At 35.2% G+C, this 23794-nt stretch overlaps 1 protein-coding gene across 6 annotated transcripts in view; it reads right to left on the reverse strand.

Annotated features, from left to right (window-relative positions):
• The window catches only part of Phf14 (PHD finger protein 14), a 202261-nt gene that overhangs the window by 79819 nt on the left and 98648 nt on the right, over positions 1-23794 (reverse strand). For 4 of the 6 annotated variants that reach the window (XR_005091034.1, XM_028894650.1, XM_028894653.1 and 1 more), the window contains one exon: positions 11033-11150. Coding sequence is in view for 5 of the 6 variants with exons in the window: in XM_028894650.1 (XP_028750483.1) it covers positions 11033-11150 (118 nt within the window). In the remaining variant the exon portion in view is untranslated. Of the gene's footprint in view, positions 1-11032; positions 11151-18814; positions 19765-23794 lie in introns of those variants that run through there. The other 2 variants (XM_028894652.1, XM_028894654.2) reach the window with 1 other exon arrangement.

Raw genomic sequence — 23794 nt, forward strand, 5'->3', positions numbered from 1 at the left:
AACTAGCTGAGGGGCAGGGCAGTCTAGTTTGTTTGGCAAGTTCCAGGACAAATGAGAGACTGCCTCAAAAAAAAAAAAAAGGTGTAGGGCTCTGGAGGAATGGCCACCTGAGGCTGCCCTCTGGCGTTTACATGTGTGCATATATATTCATGTGCATATACTTCCATACACACAAGCACCTGCATGCCCAGAAAATGACAAGAAGTATTAGGGATGGATGATTAAGATTCTAAACAAAATAGACATTAGCTAGTTCATTGATGGACTGCTCATCTTAAATTTAAAAAAATTTTCCAAGCAATCTTTTTCATGGGATTTAGCCCAATTACAGTGGATTTTAAATTCTTACTCATGACTAGAATTTCCTAGGCACTGATAAAAACCCATGTGTGTACAATTAGGACAGTAGATTTAAAGTGTTGCACACAATTAGAAGGTACAAATAAAGTAAAGCAGGAACTGAGGGGCCAGAGGCATTGTGCTCAGCTCTAAGAATTAAAAACATTTTTTTGTTATTGTGCATAATAAGCCATTTGAAGGAAACCATGACAACTATTTCTGTGAAATACCATAGCATAAACTTTTAATGTCAGGAGTTATATATAATTATCTTATTATAATCCAACATAAAACAGAAGGTTCTGCAGTTTATGAATAATGTGTAGGTTTTGATTCAATAAATTATGTGTCACACAGTAAACATACAGCGTTTCTAGAAAGACAAGGAAACATTTAAACACATAAATGGGCTACAGCTTCCTGTACAATTTTTTTTCTCCCAGGTTAATTATGCACCTTTAGACAAACCTGGCATTCTTCACTTCAGGAGTGAGAAAATTAAACTAAATTTCTATTTTAAAAATGTTTGCGATAATCGTTATATATTAACAGAAATGCTGAGTGAACTAGGTAGAAACAGAAATGATTTTAAAAATCTATGGTTTTTAAATGTGCTGAACAGATATTTTCTTCTCTTTTATCTTTTCTGCATATCTGGGTCATGGCTGGCATAGATTTATGCTCCAGACATCTTTTGTGCATCAGTAAATAGCCTCAGGCCTCTAAAGCACAATCCAGGACTTGTATTACTTATATACTCCCCTTTGGTAAAATAAAGCTTTAAAAGTAATTTAAAGAATAGCTAAGCCAGAAGCTGGCCTGTGGAGAAGCAGACAGTTAAAATATTATAAAAGGTATGCTTAACAGCTGGGTCTTTGTCTTCAAGGGAATATGGAAAACCCCTACCATAGGAGTTTCCAGTCTAGCTTGAAAAGTTAACCTGGACAAAATAATAACAGGGCAAAGAAACCCCTACTGAATGCCAAAAAACAAACAAAACAAAAACAACAACAACAACAAAACAATCGAACAGCCTTATAGAAGAAGCGTACAAGAAATCCAGTCTAGTCCTGACCATGATAAGCTAGGATTTAAGCCAGATTCATCTAAGGGTCCCATGCTGGATGGTTGACAGTGTAGAGCAGTAGAACAGTTAAGGTTTAAGGTCTTTAGACCAGTAACTGCATAGTTCCCAGAGGTAGATGATGCCATTCTCATACTTGCTAGCTCTCATGAGAAGATGGCTACAAAAGAGCAAGTCTGACTCTACAGTCTGGTCTCTTTACAGATCTCTCTCTAGCAAGTCCCCACTTCTGTGATGTCATGTTCCATGAGATTCCTCCACCACAGCTGAAACAATGCTATTGTTAGGACCCTGAATCTCTTTGATTTTTTTCAATAAATTTATTTATTTAGCTATTTATTTTACTTTATACCCACCCCCTCTCCTCCCAGTCCTTCCTCCCTACCTCACCCCTGCCCCAACTCTGTTCCCACCCCGCAACCTACTCCTCCTCTGTTTCTGTTTAGGAAAGAGCAGGTCTCCCCTGAGTATCATCAAAACACGGTGTATCAAGCGGCAGTAAGACTAAGCACCTCCCCATGTATTAAAGCTGGGCAAGGTGACCCAGTATGAGGAATAGGGTCCCAAAAGCCAGTAAAAGAGTCAGAAACAGCCCCATTCCCACTGTTCAGAGTCCCACAAGAGGCAAGCTACACAACTGTAACATATATGCAGAGAACCTAGGTCAGTCCCATGCAGGCTCCCTCGTCAGTTCAGTCTCTATGAGCCCCTACTAGCCCAGGTTAGTTGATTCTGTGAGTTTTCTTGTGGTGTCCTTGATCCCTCTGACTCTTAGAACCCTTATATCCCCTGCTTCTGCAGGAACCCCTGAACTCTGTCTACTGTTTGGCTGCGGGTCTGCATCTGTTTCCATCAGAGGATGAAGCCTCTCTGGTGACAATTAGGCTAGGCACCAATCTGGTCACAGGAGGTGGCCAGTTCAGGCTACGTATCTACTATTGCTAGGAGTCTTAACTGGGGTCACCCTTGTAGATTCTTGGGTGATTCCCTTGTGCTAGGTTTTTACTTGAAGACCCTGAACCTTTTAAAGTGACAGCCAAGAAAACTTTATGAAGTAACTTGCTCCAAGTATTTTATTATAACAACATAAATGAACAAATATGCTGGACATTCCATTTAAAACAAGCAACCCTGAGGAGGTATTGTATAACATGAATCCTAATGGGAAGAAGGGAGAAAAAAAGAGGGATATTAGGGAAGAGAATGAAGCTGAAGGATGGGAAGAAAGGAAGAAGGGAAGGAAGAGGGAGACAGCTCTTTCTAGCTTTTCTTCCTTTCCTGGATTTTCTGATCTAGAGTATGAAATGTAATCTTTAAAAAAAAAAAGACTGGAGAAAGCATACGGCATCTCAATGAGAACAGAAATTTAAGTATGGGAAAAAAAATGAAGTGGCACTTTTCCCTGGGAAAGAAAAGAAGACTGAGATATGAAAAGACTTTTTTTCCCCTTTTGAAACAAGGGTCTGTAGCCCTTGATGGATTAGAGCTCTAGGGACCAGGTCAGCCTCAAACTCACAGCCTGCCTCTTTCTCCTGAGTGTTCAGATTAAAGATATGTACCACTCTGCCTGGCCTGGGCAAGGTTTTTATAAACTACACAGCATTCTCCCTTCTTGTGAAAACTATTTTGTTCATGTTCTTAAACTGTCTTAGAGTGGCACTAAATTAATTATATTTAAAGGAGTGGCAGGATAGAGACAGTGAGTTTTAAGCTGACTTATTAAGGAGCAATGGCTGTTATGTGCTCTTGCAGCTACCTAATTATATTAACAAAATAAAATTAAGTTTAATGCCTTACACCCACAACTTGCTACATGCTACCTATACATCCTGAGAGCAGACTTATAAATACAGCTGATAACCTGAACTTACAATTCTGATTTAAAAAATATAATAAAAATAGTATGTGATTTTAAAAGTTGACAAAATAGTAAAACTTTCAAGAACTCAAATGGTTCATAAGTGGCTACATATGGCAGGTAAATGCCTATAAACCAGCTTTCTGATGGAAGAGAAAGAAGGAGTAGGTAGTCAAGGTCATCCTCAACTATAATATGAGTTCAAGGGCAACTAGAGCTAGATGAGATCCTCTCTCAAAGGCAACAACACAAAGAAACGGGGAAAAAAGGAACTGAGAAAATAACATACTGCTGACAAAAATGCCCTGATGCAGCTTGAGTTTTCAAAATGACTCTAAAAGAAAAAGAAAATCACCTCTATAAGAATACTGTAAAGAGTTCTCAAACCGATGAAGCAGATAATCATGTGTGGCTATTATTTAAGGTACATTTAGTAAAAATATAACTTCAATGAAAGTGTAACACTAACATAAACCTTTAAGAAATCTTCAGAGAAAATACTGAGGTTGCATCTTCAGAGATCAGAAATTAGGTTGAGCATACAAAAAAGTCCTAAGGAAATAAAAAAAAAAAATCAAACCTACAAATTATAGATATCTCAAATCAGAAAAATGTCACTGAGCTAGGACACAGATGTGAACAGGATAGAATGAAAACGTGTGTGTGTGTGTGTGTGTGTGTGTGTGTGTGTGTGTGTATAGTTTTAGCTGACAAAAGATGGGGCCTATTATCTGACTTTTTATAGCTGGGATGATAATTTCACACTATGGCTAAGGAACAAAAGAATTAACACAATACCAGCAAGTTAACCCAAATGAGCCAGAATGGCATTACATTTAGTATTTAGTTCACTTACAAACAATGTATAATTTTAAAATAACAAAATTTGTGACTGCCAACCTGGACAGTGAAGAAAGCCCATGAGCCCTCAGCTCTACACAAAGAACTACAGACAACCGAATAGAGTGGGAAATGGGAGAGGTTGTCCTCCCGTGGAAAAAATACACCAACTGGCTGTCCAGTGCCAAACTGTCAGCCCTGAAAACATACATACAAGTAATGTCAGAAGGACTCAACAGGTTGTATTTAGGAACATAAATGTATATACAAATGCATACATGCATACAATAACAACTGATGAAAAAGAGGTCATGAATTTGAAAGAGAGCTGCGAAGGTTAATGGGAGGGCTTGGAGGGAAAAAAGAGAAGGGAGATATATTGCAATTAAAATACAATCTCAAAAAGAAATTTTATTGCAAAGGAAAGCTAATAGTAAAAATAAGAAACCACAAAATTATTCCAGTGTATATAGAAAGTGGCTGATACTACTCAAATCAGAACGTCTTTGTGAAAGAGACTGAACGTGATGTGGCCAGCTTTGGTCTAATCTCAACTTCACAATTAGGACAAACAAACAGTAAGACTTGGTTCAGCTAAAATACAGTGCTATTTTTCCCACTAAAATTCATTTTAGAGCGTCATCTTCCTCGCAGTTTGATGGTTAACAGACCTTCCATACTGTCAGTCAGCACCTGCCTGAGCACAGACACTGTCTCACCCAGCCCATCTTCGTTTCATCTGTGGTAACAGGTTTATTCCCTATATGTTCCATGGACCAAAGCAAATCCCACTTAGTGAAAAGGTATTTCCCCTTTTCTTATTACTAGACATGCTTATTTTCAATGAAGCAATATCTGAGCTTTTACATTATTAAATCCTAAAAAGGCTTTAGGATTTTATATCTGAAACATGCAATAAAAGGGTGAGGCCAAGTTAATCTATGTAGAAAGTCTGAGAACAGCTATCCTGACTTGGCCAAACAAGTGTTGAGACTGCAGGCATGTGTCACTATTCTACTTGATGCATACAGTTCTTATAACAAAAGTCTCCAAACCCAGCAGTGACACTTAAACAATGAGCCTGTATCAACAGCATATCCTTTTATTGCATGTTGTTTCAAGTACTTTTAAGCAGAGGAATGGGGAAATTCTGTTCTAGCAGATTATTCTAGAGACAGGATAAATATATAGAGGTAAATATATTTGTAGACTGTTTTTGAGGTGAATTATAAAACTAGGAAGTAGTGCCCGTGCCCACCCTCCCACCCCCACTTAATGCTCCTATCAGGTCTGAGTGGAAGTCAAAGGTTAACTTTCAGGAGTAGGCTCATTCATTCTATCTTGCTGAGGGAGGTCTCTTTTGCTATTCTTTTCTCATTGCATACCACTGGCTAACTGGCCTGTGAGCTTCTAAGCAATTTTCCTTTTCCTACCTCCCATTTCATTGTAGGAATACTGGGATTGCAGATTTATGCTCAAGTGTCTGGATTTTTCCATAGACTCTAGGATAGAACCTAGGGATATGTTGTCTGGCTTGCCTACCCAGTGCCTTTACCCCAAGGAACCATCACACTGGCCCAGATAAATCTTAAACTCATCTTTGGCTGGTTTTTTGGTTTTTGGGTTTGTTTTTTTTTGTTTTGTTTTGTTTTGTTTTTTGGTTTTTTTTTTTGGTGTTTTCGAGACAGGGTTTCTCTGTGTGGTTTTGGTGCCTGTCCTGGCTCTTGCTCTGTAGACCAGGCTGGCCTCGAACTTACAGAGATCCTCCTGGCTCTGCCTCCCATGTGCAGGGATTAAAGGCGTGCCCAGCCTTGGCTGGTATTTTTTAATTTATTTTACATTTTCATCTCAGTTTCCAGCTAAAGGTTCAATAAATTAAAAGGAACTAATATGTTTTCAAAGTCTTGGAAACATTCTTCACCTGTTACTGCAGTCGTGCTTTCAGTTAAAAGAAATAATTTCTGAATTTCCTCTTATATTCACATCACTTAGATCTTTTCCTACTATTCCTATTAAGACTTGACAAAATTATTGCTTAAATCATGATTTGCTAAGTAATTTAGAGGACCACCATTCTGCATTTAACATAAAATATAAATTACTGATGTTAAAGAATGTCAACCTTTCAGAAATAATATACAATACATTTAGAAAAGTACATGATAGGATAATATGTAATTTTAGTAGTTAAGAGAACCATCAATGTCCTGGTTTAAAAATGTGTTAATTATAAGGATAGCTATCACTGCCTCTTAACTCTAGGAAGAAATGTATATTTTTCTGCATGTAAATTTACACATGGTCTCACACTATTTAATGTGAAGCTCTGAAAGAAATAAGAAAATTCTACTTGGTATGTAAAAAGGTAAAGTAGGAAGCAGCAGGAAATTGTGTTTCACATTGCTTTATAAAAACATCCCCTTTCTCTCTCTTTCTCTCTCTCTCTCCCCCCCCCACCTCTCTCTCTGATTTTTACAAATCTTGAATGATGAAAAAGTAAATAAAAAAAAAAGCAAAAATTAGTGAAGAGCACTCGGTAAGGTCTAATCACCATGTTCAAATGCCAGAACAACCACATCAGGACAGTGAAGTGGTGTTTTACATGAAAATGACTTCTCTTTCAGTCATGCTAAATTCAGAAACTTAAAATGCAACCTGTATTCATATAAAATACCAGAGGTCAAATGAATAGTTAAAGTATTAGAAAGTCCTTTTTATGGATCAGTTATAAGCTTCAAATTTAAAAGAACTTTTAAGGATACATCATTCTAATTTTATATTTTTCATAAATCTTCACAATACATAAAATTCAGACATTCAATCTCCCATATTACCAAGTTCAATTAAATGTGCTTGTTTAATGTATTGTGGCAAGATACTCCTTGGGGAGACTGTTCTGTTAAGCTCCCAAAGAGGCACAAATGTCAAAACTACCTTACTTGAAAATAAATACATTGATATTTTGCTCCTATCTATCAGTTTCAGAATTTTAAATTTCTCACTGCAAACAAAGGTATAAAATAAACATTTTAAAAACTTCTTTTCCTACTCTGACATTTTATTACAAATGATTATCAAGAAATGCCAACTGTATTAGGTATGTAAAACATGTGTGGTTCTGGAAACACCAGCTGTAAAGAAAGGGGCCAGCCAAAGTAACTAGAGCTAGTTAGAGAAACCCACTCTGGATTTGAGACCCGAGCCAGTGAAAGGAAACACGTTAGCCCTAAACCCAGAACCTAAGAAACATGCCCTGACCCTGAAACCAGTGCCAAAGAAACACACTTTGTCCCTAGAATCAGAGCCCAGGCAACAAATATGCCCTGGTCCTAAAATTAGAGCCAAAGGGCTAAAAAGGATCACTGAAAGAGACACAGTTTGACCCTGAAATCAGAGCCATCCCTACACTTGACCAAAGAAACTAAACGACCCCTGAGCAGGAAATATAACCAATCTCTGAGCAGAAAATTTTCTCCCTGGAGAAACTCCACCCCTAAGAAGCCCTATATAAAAGCCTTTCTGCCTGTTCAGTTGTTGGCTGTGCTTTCCCACCCCAGCAGACACAACCACTCTCCTGGACTCTTCCTTCCCAAATAAATCTCTTTCTTAAAAGAGTCTTAGGTGAAGATGTTCATTCACTGGAGCAGAACAGAAGAACCTTGGTGAGACTTTCTCTTAGGGGGAGCTAAGCAAGGCTGAGCAGGAAAATTAACAACTTTTCGCCAGAGCCAGAGGAGATTGCTACATTTCTTCAAGGGTTTCCCCTTTAGCAGAGTGTAGCAGAAGAAGCCACTCCTGGCCGGAGAGGAGCAGCAGAGCTCTGCTGGGAAGCCCCCTCAGTGGGGGAGAGCAGAGCAAAGCCCCACTGTACTGGCTCTCTCTAGGAGAGGAGCGGGACTGCTCTATCCTGCGGGGGTGGGGGAACCATCCCCACCGCCACCGCACCCAGCACCAGGTATCACCTGACTTCTGGACACCTGAGCTGTCCTGCTGTGGCTCCAGCCTCCGGAGCTGCCCTATTGCAGGTTCCAGGCAGAGCCTGACTTCTCAACAAGTCAGGCTACCTTCTCCTCCAGGGCTGTAACATTCACACTAACATAAGAGATTTAGAAAAGATTCCTATGCATAAAAGTTCAGAAATTGTCGGGCGGTGGTGGCACACGCCTTTAATTCCCAGCACTCGGGAGGCAGAGGCAGGCGGATCTTTGTGAGTTTGAGGGCAGCCTGGGCTACCAAGTGAGCTCCAGGAAAGGCGCAAAGCTACACAGAGAAATCCTGTCTCAAAAAACAAAACAAAAAACAAAACAAAACAAAAAAAGTTCAGAATTTATTACTGTTATACACACTTAAACTGTGTTGTATATAAGTGTAACACACGAGAAAAACAAATGAAGAGTCAAAGAGAAGACACCATGCTTTGACAGCTCATCCTGTCTACAGTTTCTAAAAAAAGAATCTGAACAAGGATGAAATGACAGAAAAGTAACAGATGTAGTCACTGTACTTGTACCTTAATCTGCAGTGGGACCTATGAATAATATGACCTGGAAAAGCCACTTTAAAAGAAATATTTACATTCAATAAACAATGTCAGATCTCAACACAGTTGTTGAGATCTCTATCAAGGATGGCCTGGGAAGGACTGAACAATTCTTTTAAGGACACAATCCTAAGTCCAGTTTACATCATACATGCAAGTGGGTGTACTTAAATATGTGTGCACATGTCAGGCCCAGAGGGCAGATGCCATCTATCTTTCCCTACCACGACTTGCTCATTAAATCCAGAACTCACTATTTTGGTTAGAATGTCTGGCCAGCAAGTTCCAGGAATCTGCCAGTCTCCGCCCCTCCCAGTGCTAGGGTTACAGTACAAGATGGCACACCAGACTTCTTTGTAGATTCTGGAGATCTGAGCTTATGGCCTCATGCTTAGCTGCACAGTATGAACCTTACCTGCTGAGCCATCTCTCCACTTGTATCTGTGAGAGTCTTATCACAAAGAAAATATTAGAAAACTGTATTATCTAAAATAAATGCCCTATGTTTAATAAAAACAGGTAAGTATGAAAGTTAAGGAAATACTAAGGAATTGTCCATAACTAGCAACAAAGAAATATGAAAACTAAATTCAATATATGATCCTATCAGGACTATTCTATAATAAAGGGTATTACTGAGATAGAAAATCTGAGTGAAACTGAGGATTAGATGGGTATGCATCAATATAAGCTTTCTGATTTTTGTTGGTTATATTTGTAAATGTAGGATGACATGAAAACACTGCAAGATTTAAGACAGAGGTGTGAAAAAGACTACTTTGTTAAAGGACGTTTACTATTTAAGTACATGCATGAAATGAATATACTAAATTATTCACCGATTGTAAAAACATTAAGTATGTTTGTCATTTAATTTTATGTACCTATTCATTAGTGCTAAAATTCTATAAAACACATACAACACCACACACATACACAAACCCTCACTACTAAATAACAATGTAAGTAAACCTAACAAAACAAAGTCAGTTGTGGTGAAATTGGTATTATAAAAAATAACTGTATTTTTATAAATGTTGTAATTTTATAGAGTCTAGAAATATTTTAAACTTTTTATGCACATTATAAAATATATTTAGACATGGAAATTAAAACAGAATGTTGGATAGAATTAAGTTAAATGTCACTTTGTTTCACATTTCATTTGGAGGTCCCTAGTGAAAAGAACAATAAAAGAGAAATAAGTTTGGGAGAGCTCTTCCGATGGTTTCTAGAGCAGAAGGAACTGTAATGGAATGAGACACCGAAGGCATGAAATTAAGGTACCAGGAAGGAAGGCAACACTTAAAGCCTCAGAAGTGATTCACTGTGTCAGATAAGGATGAGGAGGCTTCTGAATGATGCTGGGCATTTGGTTTGAATAAGTAGATGGAAGCAGAAATGCAGGGGAAACATAGAGTAGAGGGAGGAAGAAAATACATAGCCTTTCTAGGCACACAGTATTAACTTATGATAGAAACTATCTTGTAAATGACCAAAGATGTTGAAGCTTAAGAAAAAAGCTTCAGAAGGCCTCTGTGTCAAGCCAGAATAAATCTTGACTACTCAAGAATACTTGATTTGACAACATGATAGTTATTCTGCATTGACTCAATTTATCAAAAAAGCATGGCTACCAAGTGAGTTCCAGGAAAGGCGCAAAGCTACACAGAGAAACCCTGTCTCGAAAAAACCAAAAAAAAAAAAAAAAAAAAAAAGCATGGCTGTCATACTACAATAAGCATTTACTTTATGATCTTTATATAAAATAATAATACTGGTAACACACAGCTGATCGGAATGTCCTCATTCAAATACATCTAGCTCTTCTGTAAAATGAGTACAAAGACCAAGAATCTAGCTATTCTTTCACTCACTGTAAAGAAAGAAACAAACTATAAACTGCCATAATTTAAGGGTAAAATATTGATACTTTGAAAAAAATTCAGTTTATTTTAGACGCTAAACTGTTAAACTTATTTGATATTTATCCTTTATACTTAGCTAAAATAAGTTTAGATTATCAAAATTAGATTTTTTAATGATAGGACTCTACAAAACAACTCTAATAAAAACTTATCTCGAAGATAAAATAGGATTCTATTGTTAAGCCCTTTGTCTAACAATATTTTTTCCCTGCTATGGCCTCAAAGTAGTAAAATAGCAGCGACATTATTCTACTATAACATTATTTAATATGCTACAGTAATACAGAGAACATACAAAACAGCTAAATACTCTATAGAGGAAATTTATGTCATTTAATATAGTTTTTTCTTCATTTTTTAAAATTAGAAAGTATATGTTATAATATAGAAAAGTTGTCAAGAGAAAGGACCCAGCCATTTTTCTTTAAGACTTTTACCCTTACCTTAGAAGACGAAGAGTCACATTCCTGACATATCCATCCATAGCCTGTTTGTTTAGGAGATTTTTTCAAAGGAGGATCTAAACAGCCAAAATGGTAGCACAGTCTGCATTCATCACATCTGTAGGGTAAGCAGATTCACAGTGTATCTAAATATTCAAAGTATTTATTTAAAAAACAAAAGGACAAAGTGTTACACATTACTACTTTAACACCTAATTCTATAGTTTGCTCAGGAGATTCTGAAATTAATGTTTATAATAAAGGTGATCTAAATCTGAAGTAAATATTGTAGAGGAACATGGAACAGTCATAAAATTTGCAGGGCAACTGTCATTCAGAACATTCTAATAATAAAATTCTTAAGCATATATGAATATGTAAAAAAAACTAGCAATCAAAAATTCAATTTTGAACTAATAGAATTAATCATTTGTCCACTAGACTGTTTACAGAAGTCTAAGCTATAATCATTGCCATACAAATTATACTTCATTTCTGTATTTTTCCAAGTTAAAGTATGCTGCAAGTGAACTGTCTAACACTTACAGCATGCTAACACAACCTACAGCAAATACAATCTTTGTATGTTAGATAACAGAATATTTACATATACAAGAAGAGACCATTTCAAGGACTGAATATTACTGATTTTTGTCAAGTTCTCTCAGTGCACTTCCAAGGATATTTTACACTTGGCATGTTTTGATAGTATCTTGCCTCATATGATGTACATAATCTAAGAAAACTACCATACCTATTCTTCGTTTCAGACAATCTCATCCTGCTGACAATGAAGAAAAATCTGTATTATTTCAGTGTTTTTAAAAAGAATTTTGCATCAACTGGAATAATAAGACCAACATGTAACCACCAATATCAAATTGTTATATTTTACAGAAGGGTTAGATTCCTGATTTTCTTTGTGCTTCAAATTAAAAAGAAATACTTTTTTTTTTAACCAATTGAATTCTCTTTATTACTCATTTCTCACGGGCTCTGAGTGTCAAGTCAATTAATTTATAAGCAAAACACCAAGGAAGCAATTTATTAATCAGACTGCTTGAATACAATACAAAATTCCTATTTAATACGCACTGGGGAAATACAGAAAGGAGTTAATCTTATGCATATGCCACAGAAAGAAAGAAAACTAACTTTAGGAAATGATCACAATAAAGGAACCAATAATCTATATTTTAAGTAAAAATTTCTTACCATGTTACAAAAACCTAGCCTCTCAAGAGCCAAGTTATCCAGGCAAAAAACAGTGTGAGACAGTTACCTGCCATCGTTTATCCATTATTTCTCTACAACTCATTTCTTATCAATGAAATAGTAAATGAACTTTTCTCAAACCTTTGAGATTCAAGAAATTAACCATAATTATACACTTATTGTAATTGCAGTTACAAGAGTGAATAAAATAAAACAGAACTAATAAATGCTATATATTTTACCACTGGTTGAAATAAAAGCATCCAAAATATATTAAAAATTAGAATGTTAAAAATACTGTTGCTCTGGCATTTAAAGATAATATTATATAGCTAATTTCAAATATAAAATAAGAATACCATATAGTAAGCCCATACAATTCAGGGTCTTCCTTTCTCAATTGAACTAATTTATATTTCAGTGGCTAAAATTTCCATTACACTAAATATTGGGGTACAGAAACCTTTGATGTATGACTTTTTTAAGCTAATGAAAAGGTCCAAAGTCATAGATAGTAAAGGAACACTGCTTCAAGTACAGGGTCTAATATGTCACTAATCCTTGATGGCAAACTTATAAAGAGTACCATTATTTGGTTTATACCATTATTTGGGATACATAAAATGCCATTTCTCTTCTCTGCTACACTGGGATCATCAGTCCTGACTGCAGTTGGTACTACATGTCTGTGTCAAGTCTCTGTAGTTAAAATACCATTCACCTACTGTTTTGTCTGATTCCTTACATTCAATTTTTCAAGGTTTTTGGGATTATTACTTGTTTAAAAACTACCAGCATTGCCTCCTAATATTATCAGTATATTTTTACAACAATAATTTTAACAATTTTCTTAAAGGAACTTCTGTATGCAGAATTTAGACCATTAAAACTACTGAGCTTGTGAAAACTGACCATGTTTGAAATGAGGCATCTAAAAATATATTTAAAAAATTTAAATGATCCAATACCTGTTCTGGTATTGGTAGCTCTTTCAGAAGATGCAGTGAAGCATTTGCTCTTTTGAGATGACCTAATTCTTCCTGACACCTTCATCAGGGTACATTTCAGGATGTCTTTCTCATGATGGTGGACAACTGGGGGTGTTAGGATAGTTCTCTAAGGTCCTTGCTTACTCACCAGGAAGTAAAAGCTGCAACTCCAAGTTTAAATAGCATAAAGCGGTGGTCTCTACCCTTAGGAACCACCAAAATCCAAGGGACAGAAAGAGAAACACAGAGAGAAACACCCCATTTGAAATTAATAGGTTTGCCAAGTAAATAAAAAATATAAGATATCCAAAGGAATTTTACAAGTTATTTTCATGTAGAAAAAAAATTCATTAATTCTGTTAAACTGAAAGAAATCACAATTTTAGGTACTGGTTACAATTATCACCTAAACGGCAGAGGTTAAATCTAGCAGAATTTGCAAGAATTTGTGTTAACTAAAGAGCCATTGATGAATTTCAGAGATATCATTAAAATCCTCAAAACATAGAATATAGAAGATTAAAATAATAGACCATAATATACATGCATACATACCACTGTAAAATTCTTTATCAAAATTTAGCAACTAGCAAATTTTGGCTGTATAGAAAATTCAAGTATTTTTAAAACTCAAAAAGTAAGTCCATAGTGGCTATATTCTGAAAACTATAAGGGTAAAAACAGTTACTGATCAATTTTACTTAGTTTCTAGTTTTAATAAGTACTTGAACACATTTTAATACAATAACACATACTTAATTTGTCAAAATAAAGTGAATAAAAACAAGTTTTCAAAGGAAGTCAATGACCCACAAAAGTATTGTGATATAACACAACATACTTTATTAAACAAATGTGTATGTAATAAAAACATTATTATACCAATAGCACATTATAATAAAAAGAAGGCAATACCTTAAACATGAAAAGAGAATATAAAACTAGCATATGAAGAATGTGTCTTTAAATAAAATGTAAACCCAATGTTTAAAGTATGTTTAAAATATCTAATAAATACTGTGCACATTGGACTACAGAGTATCCTAAAATTTACAGCTTAATGAAATTAAACAAACACAATTTATAATGTAAAACAAAACCTGACTAATTATGTACCTATTAAATATAACTTCCTACATACCACATTCATATTTGATACAGATACAAGTGACAGAGAAGTTCTATATGGTCTTCACACATTAATTTAGCAAAACATAGAGACTAAATAAATAAACACAGCTCTATTTGTATTAAAATACTTACTTAGCATTATGATTAAGTATAGCACCCTAGACAAAGTAGAGAAAATGATTGATCTTCATAAGTGCTATGATCTACACAAACATTAAATTGGGTGTTGAGTGACATTGACAATGTTGAAACAAGCAAAAATATGTAACTGATTTATTTTTCTCTTATGCCTAAACATAAGCTAATCAAGTGGTTCTCAACTCCCTAACAGGGGTCGCCTAAGAACATTGGAAAACACATATATTTACATTATGATTCATAACAGTAGCAAAATTATAGTATGAAGTAGCAACAAATATAATTTTATGGTTGGGGGTCACCACAACATGAGGAACTGTATTAAAGGGTCACAGCATTAGGAAGGTTGAGAAACACTGCTCTAAATGATTTAACTTTCTTAATTTCCAATTAATAAGTTCATTTGGGGCATACACTAAGTAACTACTTAAAAAAACACTAGATGAAATAAGTGAGTACACCTCCTAAGCAAGTAGTTTATGACTACATGATAAACTGGCCTTTAGAAAGAAACAAAATCTATGGCTCAGATTTTAAAGGGATGTACTGTTTCAGGATCACATTGATGTTGACAATTGTGGATATTCTGTTACCTTAATAGAACACAATACTCACTCAGTCTTCCCTCCCAGTCTATGCAATGCTGGATAAAGAATTGTCTCTGAAACTACATTACATTACATTTTTCACTTAGAAACAAGAGCATCAAGAGAACAGATTGGGGGTGGGGTGGGGTGGGGTTCTGACTTTCCCATCAATTAGTCTTGAATATTAACATTGCTTAAATAAAACCTTACTAGCAATTCAAACACAAATTTAGCAATTACAGTGATAGGTTATTTCAGTGAACAGTGACCAATCCTTTCAATTAAATGTCTTAACAAATAGAATAAATATATACTGAGTCCCCTTAAAAATTTTAAATATGAACTGTCACAACACTCTTACATTCTATCAATGGTATGATACTTATAACTAAGATATTTTATTCCTTATAACATTTAACAATTTTAGTGCAAGCCATCTACATAAGCATTTCCTATACAAATTAATTAGAAACTGTGTTTTAAATCATATTTCACAAATTGCAGACCAATGTGGAACACGTGAACCTATTTCATGAATGCTCCTGGGGATGTCTCTCCCCAGCAACAATGAAAGGGTGGGTGGCAGGACAGTCTAAAATTCTTCATTACAGGTGACTACAGACTGAAGCACTATTCGGGAAAAGTGAAATCCAAGTCCGCTTAAAGAGTGGATTCAATTCATTATCTACATCTGCAACAGCCAGCTTGCAACTTTAAAAGTAAAATGAAAAACAATAAAACGAAACAAAAAATAGAACACGAAACAAGGCAATTCATATGAAAATACACAATAAGGTCAAGTATCTCTTCACAGCATGAGAGAATGATTAGACATTTCCATACCTGAAACACGTCTGCTTTGTTCTTTAATAAACTGATCTCCATCTGCTCATGCCCTTGGACATTTTTTAGCACTACAACCTGCTGTGTTTAAGCTCCACATAACTTTGCATTTCCTCGTTCATAATTAACTAATTATACTCCAATAAATAGTGTAGATCCTGATTTTACAATGTAAATCAGGTAAATGAGATAATGGCTAGGGGGTCAATCTCATTTTATTTACCAAGCCCAGCATGAACATTCAATTTCATTACACCTTATGTACCTGAACAGCAGTCAATCTTACTGGCAGGCCTACAGAACACCTAAGGGTGATCGCTACAGGAAATAAGCCTACATTTTTTTTTTTTAAATAAAAAATCACTTGTAAAACCTGTCTCCGTTCACAATCCTTACTGTTATCTAAATTTACAAGGCGATGGCTCAGGCAGCTATGGATAAATTCCCCTTCATATATCTTGTCTTCTGTTATATCTGCCTATGTGTCCTATTAAGTCTCTTCAACAGGTTTCACTAGTCAAAAATAATTTCAGAAACGAAAAAATATTTTGAAAACTGTTTATGTTCTAATCTATTGCAGCATCTTTCTGAATTCTTAAACAGATCTTGGTAAAATGTTTCCATACTGTGAGTCAAGTAAAACATACCGATGAGGATGTATGTAAGAATGTTTAAAGTATGTAACTTTGAGTGCTTCAAAAGTGTTTCCCTACGAAATAGGATATACAAACAGGGAAGGAGGCCAACTAAAATGAATATTATTTGTCAGAAATCTATTTTTATGCCACATATAATATTGGATAAACATTCAGGAAACACAAAGCACAGTGATACATAAGTGATGCATAAATATCTAAATTTAAAACACAATACAGGCTAAAGCTAAACATTATTTTCATATGATACATAATCCTAACTCTTAAAAAACAAAACAAAACCCAAGAAACAAAAAGACTAGGACATTTTGGGCAAGCAGTGTTGCTCTATTTGTGAAATAAATATTTAAATGAGTTTTTAAAAATGAAGGAAGTTGTACGTTGTATGTTTCAGAAGAAATTACTTTTCTACAAATCCTCTGTCCAGAAACAAGTACTTTGAGAAATCCGAGCCCCTTAAAGACATCAACATTCATTATTAATCAATACTGAATATATTATTTTAAACAAATAACTATACACAGTTGTTCTCAAAGTAATCCTGACTTAGTAATCCCTGATCAGCTAAATCAACATTATTTTGAACCTGTTACAAATTCAGATTGTTTCATCTCATCACAAATCTACAGAATTAAAAACTCCAGAGAGGCAGGGAGAGAACATGTGGTGGAAAAGGAGGATAAGAAGATGATAGCCAGTCAAGTCTCAACAAATTCTTCCTGTGACTCTGATGCATCACTACCATATCATCTACTGGGTATTTTTTCAGAGGCATTTAATTCCTTTCCCAATATTGTATAACATGGTGTGTGTGTGTGTGTGTGTGTGTGTGTGTGTGTGTGTGTTGGCTTGCCATCCTGCTTCAGAACTGTCCACCATGGCTTTTGAGCTAGGATCTCTCATTCGCCTGGTACTTGCCCAATCTGTATGGTGGCTGGCCACTAAGTCACAGAGACCCTGCTGTCTCTGGCCCTAGCACTCACTGGATTACCAGTCTGACCCAGTGTACCCACTGTTCACATGGGTACTGGTCCTCATGCGCATGTACACTGTACCAATTAAGCATGCTCCCAGCTCCTTCCTGATATGTTAACTTTCTTTCATTTCTGTTTCTGTGGCATATAACTGTCAAATACCTGAGCTGTCATTCCCCTTTACACATATTTATAAGATATAAATCATTCTGAAATATTTGCTTAGATAAACATTAATTTTGCTCTTTAATAGCAATGGACCAGTAATGGGCAAAAGCTAATTTTCTACTGTTATTTAGAAGATTATTAAGAGAAAATATTTCATTTTTTTTCTCTTCAGAAGATGGAGACTTTTAAGAAACTATCATTTAGGAACTGTGCAACTTATACTGGTAATGTGTGAAAAACATGTAACATGGGTTGTTTACCAAACTTGGAAGAGTATAATCTACCACTGAAAACTAAAACATGAAGAATGGTAATTGGCCTTTTCTAATGATAACCAATGGGAAAGGGCTTTTGGTTAACAGTGCCATTACAACCACACTACCCATGAATTCTCAGAACTAAAACAGAAACGCAGAGGAAGGAAAAAGAAACCCTAATTAAAAAATATCCACTAATGTTTTCTTACCTTATGCTAAAAGAAAGTTGGCCTAAGGCATAGTTCATTTGAAAAATGCTAATCTGCTATGGTAATTTTTCATAAAGTTTGTTGGTGTTTACCAACTTTTCCATAAATTAAGTAATAATAGTTGGTTCTTCTTTATACCTAAAAAAGCATATTGCTTTTCCTAAGGGTTATGGATATTTTCTCCAGTGCTATAATATCTATCAATAAATTAATAGCATCTTTATACATTATTTCCTACATGTTTAATTTTACTAAACATTTTATCCAGTCATATGGTTCCTATAACTACAGATTACTAGAGACACCAACTTTACAATTACACACACATTGGCTATCTACAGCATTGTCTAGTCTATTTCTACAGCTTAAACTATTCCAAATGCCCATATACCTGGAAAAATCCAAATCCACAATGATAAACAATGCAATTCCAAGATACAATTTGACAATTTACATGTGTATGTGCATTTCAATTTCAGCAGTCTCTTCTAAATCAGTTCAAGATAAATGGTTCAATATTCAAAGTATTTCTGCCGTTGACTTAAAACTGGACCAATAAAGCATGAAGATCAAATGTAAACTCTGTAAACCTCAGGGAAGACACAGGTGCTGGTGAAGATCTTTCAGCAGGCAGGTTGTATACTCAACAAGCTCTGTATCTCCCTCATTCCATAGCTTCACATTTAAGTTGAAAAAAGTAAAATTGCATGGAACATACAGAGTTCGTATTAAATGAAACAATAAGGAATGAATTTGGGTATTTCTGAAAAAATTACCTACAGACTAATACAGATAGTACGTTTATTCTTGAGCTTAAATTCTAGTTATCAAATGTCCATGCTAATATCAAGTGCTTTCATACTACTCAAAACCAGAAAGTTTTAATCTTCACCAGTCTTTCACTTTTGCTGAATATCACAAATAGAAATTAAATTTGAGTCTAGAGTTGTTCTCATTGGAGAATTTCTTTCATGTGTGAATACATGTAGTAAATAAGTTGATACAGACTTGCAGATCAGTGGCAAGCATTGTCCTTTTACAAACAAATAACGGAGGTAATTGTTCAACAAAGGGAAGCTCAGAGCACGTAAGTCCCACTGGCTTCCTTTAGTCTTCATGCAGTCCAAATACTGTATTGTCTCGGGCCAAAGGAGCAAGAGGGAAAGACATTTACCCACTAAAACAATTCTGACAAGACAATACCCACTGTTGTTTTTAAAAATGCGTACACCAAGTGTTTCTGAGTATTGTAACAAAAAAAAAAATAGTAAGAGAAGGGGAGAAAGAAGAAAATAGAAAGAAAAAAAGGAAAAAAAATCCACAGGCAAATTAACTGCCTTGTCTACCCATATAACAGACCGATCAATTACATTCTATCCAAACCTGACAAGCAAAAGCACTTTTTGCAGTGATAAGCTTATGGGAAGGACAAGATAGCTGTTCTCCTTTAGTTTATATGCTCTATTGAGAGTTTTATCCACATTTTAAAATCACACTTATAAAAGAGGTTTCCGGGACTGCCTCCGAGGATGAGCTGTGGCAGAGTTGGGTCTCATGAAGGGTATCTACACAGTAAAGTGATAAGAAAAGAGCATTAACATTTAAAGATCATAGCAGCTCTGCACTATGCCTTATGAAACATACTAATAATACCACAGTAGATTCAAATAACAAAGAGATAGAATTCCTCACCCTAAATGCCATGGTCTTGGGCAGGTTCTCACTGATTACAAGTGAATATTTTAGCTTTTGAACACTGAGTTGCCTCCTCTTGGATTATTGGTAATAGTTTTTATTATCAAAATCAATCTATTTTATGAAAGAATGGCTTGAATATAAAGGAAATGTATTTGATCAATTACTATTTTGAAAATTACTGAGAATGGCAATTTTACAATGCCTGAGGAAACATGCAACTATATCTCTATACTGGCTTCCTTTGAAAAAGACTGTATTAGAAATGCATGGCTAACATTATTTGCAAACTTTGTGTCTTGATTTTGAGAGGAAAAATCTTAAGGGCTTAGAGGGCATAAGTACCTTTTTTTTCTTAACTATGGTAGAAACAAAAGTTCACCATTTCTTTCACATATTTAGAACTATAGAGATGACACACATCATTAAAAAAGTTCATTTTTTAAAGTATTAGAAAGATGTGTTTAATGCTTCTAAGTTCCACTGAGAAAAAAGAAAGTGAAAAGAGGCACACAGAGAAATAAAGCAGCACTGAGGAGAGCTACCATGCCAAACTCACCAGAGACAAAGAAAGCAAAACCAAAACTTTTCCTACAAAGAAAAGACAACAATGTGAAACAATGCTAAGAAAAATGCTATACTTATCAACAAGAGAAGCGACAGCAAGGGCTGGACTCTGGCCAAATAGAAAATCCTGTGCTAAAATGTTCAGTACTTTGGTCTCTATGTGAAGAGCTTTTAGCACACTGGGAATCTGATGTTTACTTTGAACATGAAACAGTACTAGGAAAACTTATTCTAGAGGAAGTAACCTTTTATAATGCAAGCATGTTTCACTCTCAATTACAAAAAAAATAATGATGACTAACAGCTAAGTGAAAAGATTTCATAATTACTTGTGATAGTAATATGGATATGGATACATAATTTATCAAGGAAATCCATTTTAAACTCCAATTCAATCTAAGTCGGATTTTAACTCTGGGAAAACCAAATAGTTACTCCTAATATTCCCCTTAATATTAAATTTCATCTAATACTTTAAATCTAAATGCTAGAATAAGCCGCATAACTTGTCTTCAGCTCTAATATGTCAAGATAAAAAAATGTATTATTTTAAATCAAAGCTCATATTTTAACCTAGCAATTACTTTATTTGTATTTAGTAAGCTTTCTTTGAAATTAATATAGAAAACATAGTTTCAGAGAGTTCCGCCGATGGATGAACCAGAAACTCTAAACATGTTCTGCAGCTTTTATTAGCTGTGCTGGTGTAAGAAGTATCTGCTCCGCCTGACTAAGCCACATACAATCAGTACAGTGTGGTGACATAGGATGTCTGATGCCAAACATGGGCCTGACAGTTATTATGGCTTATATTCAATATTCACTTCCATCACACTCTAAGTGTGTGATCTTAGGCAAGTGATTTTCCAGTTCCTCACTCACAGAATAGGAATAAAATCAGCTTCTGTCTCCTATCTGTATTATAGAGATGGTTGCTGTGAGGATTAAAAGAGATCAATACACAAAATACTAGCAACACAACAGGAACACAATGAGTGGGAACTGGTATGAAAGCTAGCAGACCTGTCAAACAGGACAAACTGTTATATATTAAAATTTCTTTTCTACTATACAACAATTCATACAATGTACTTTTAATACACACTTAACTCAATTTTACATTGTTTGCTGCTTCTACACCACAGATCACTCACATCTAAAAGATATGCGCATCTCACAGGTCTTACCAGAACTGATGGGCATAGTACATGTAGAGAACAGAGTCTGGGGATGGAGAACCTAATATGAGGATTATTATAATTTTCAGGCCAAAGGTATCTGGAAGTGACATTCCTTTGTACCTGTTATAATACATCATTTCCTAGGTACCACAATTCACCACCAACCCCCAAGTCTGTACCACACCATCTGTCTCATTCCCTTTACCTCTTCCATCATTAATATGACCAAACTCCCAAAGCCAATATAAAGTAAAACTCCTGCTATACAAATACCATGAAGTAAGTTATTCATTTTCTATAACAAAATGAAGTCAATAAACCCAAGAAAACAATGTAGTTGGGTTCTAACACTAAGGCGGATACTATTTGTTTTGTGGTTCTAAGGACTGAGAGTTTTAAGGGAAGACATGGGGGCTCACTTGGACAGAAACTGTTCATTGCTGATGAGAGCTGTTTCATACAACAAGAAGTTTGAATATCTGTCTCTAACACGAGTTTGTTTCCTGATGCTTAGTCAATGCTGGTAGATAATACAAGTCCTAAATGAATGATGAGAGCTAATACACTTCCAAATTCTTTTCAGATCTGGATATTATTTCTTTTTGGAATCTCTGTATTATAAATGTTACAAATTTTGAAAGGAAAAATGAAGGCTAAAGCTTTCATTTTTACAGATGAGAAAATTACTAAAAGTAACTTAATTCAAGGTCATTCACCTTGCCAGTAACAGAACTGATTAGAGATTCCAGTCTGCATGTTTGTGTGTGTGAGTGTGTGTGTGTGTGTGTGTGTGTGTGTGTGTGTACAGAAATATAGATAGGTAAGTGTGCGCTTGTGTATGGAGGCTATAGGCTGAAATCAGGTGTCTTCCTCAATTACTCTCCAATGTACTATAGTTGTTATTTATTTTCTTGAGATGTAGTTTTTCATTTGTTCACTGATTCATACAGGCTGGCTGGTCAGTAAGCACCAGCTGGGATCCTGTTTCTGCCTTCTGGTGCTGGGATTACAGACATACACCACCATATTAACTTGTGTATGGGTGCTGAGGATTGGAACTCAGGTTCCCATCCTTACTTAAGAAGCATTTTACTGACAGATCTCTCTCCAGCCCTAAGGAAAACCACTCTTGCTACATGATTAATATAACCATTGATATATGTAATAAATAATATTTGTCTAAGTTAACAATATAAACATACTACAATGGAAAATAAGTTTAAAATTCAAAATTAATTGTATTGAATAAATGAAAACAAACATTTCACTATTAAATGTGCCTGAAACCAGTATTTTTTCTTATTTTCAATTTAATATCCCAGAAACAACATATTTCACTATGTAAAGCTTCTGTGATTTTATGTGTCTGCTTTACAGTCATTTTATACAATCATAGAGAATTAAGTATAAATACTGGTAAATTAAAAAATGAGTCACACAAGTTTACTTCAAGGTTTAGTTTTCCTGTATATTTTAAATTTATACAGAAATTATTAAAATGACAAGAGTAGATGACAAAATTAAGTAATATTGTAAATATTCATGTGAGGGAGTAGGTTAGTCCCCGTACATGTCTAACAGTATCATCAAGTCAACCCAACTGGAACATTAGAGGGAAAAGACATGGTAAGTGAACATTTTGTTTTTAGCCCCCAATTTTTTGAGACCTTAATAGGAACAATGCAGTGGCAGCTGGGCTGCTTTCCTATCTAACTGTGAATGTTTGGAAACTAAATATCCCTTTCCCAATCTTTACCAACAGAAACATACCCTTTACAAATTACTTTTAAATGTAAGAATTCCTTTAGGGAATTCCACTGACTTTCTAATTCCTTCTTCAGAATCTAGTCTTTTGATGATGTATCACTAAGCATAACTTTAATTTTAAAGACGTTGACTTTAAATCACCAAGCATTACTTTTTATAAAGCAAGGTAGGTCAAAAGCAACAAGGACAAATTCCTAGTGGAAGGGATGTTGAAAAAATATTTAAGAACAACAATTAAGAGAACCCAGTATTAAACTTGGCACTCTTCTGTGCTGAAAGCTTTCCTCTGTTCTAACTGTCCACTAAACATTCAAGGCAGCTTAGAATAAAAACAGAAAGGGCAGTGAAGAACTGCTGGTCTGGTGAGTAGGACAAAGGAGAGCAT

The sequence above is a fragment of the Peromyscus leucopus genome, chromosome 3, assembly GCF_004664715.2.
Source record: "Peromyscus leucopus breed LL Stock chromosome 3, UCI_PerLeu_2.1, whole genome shotgun sequence".
Taxonomy (NCBI): domain Eukaryota; kingdom Metazoa; phylum Chordata; class Mammalia; order Rodentia; family Cricetidae; genus Peromyscus; species Peromyscus leucopus.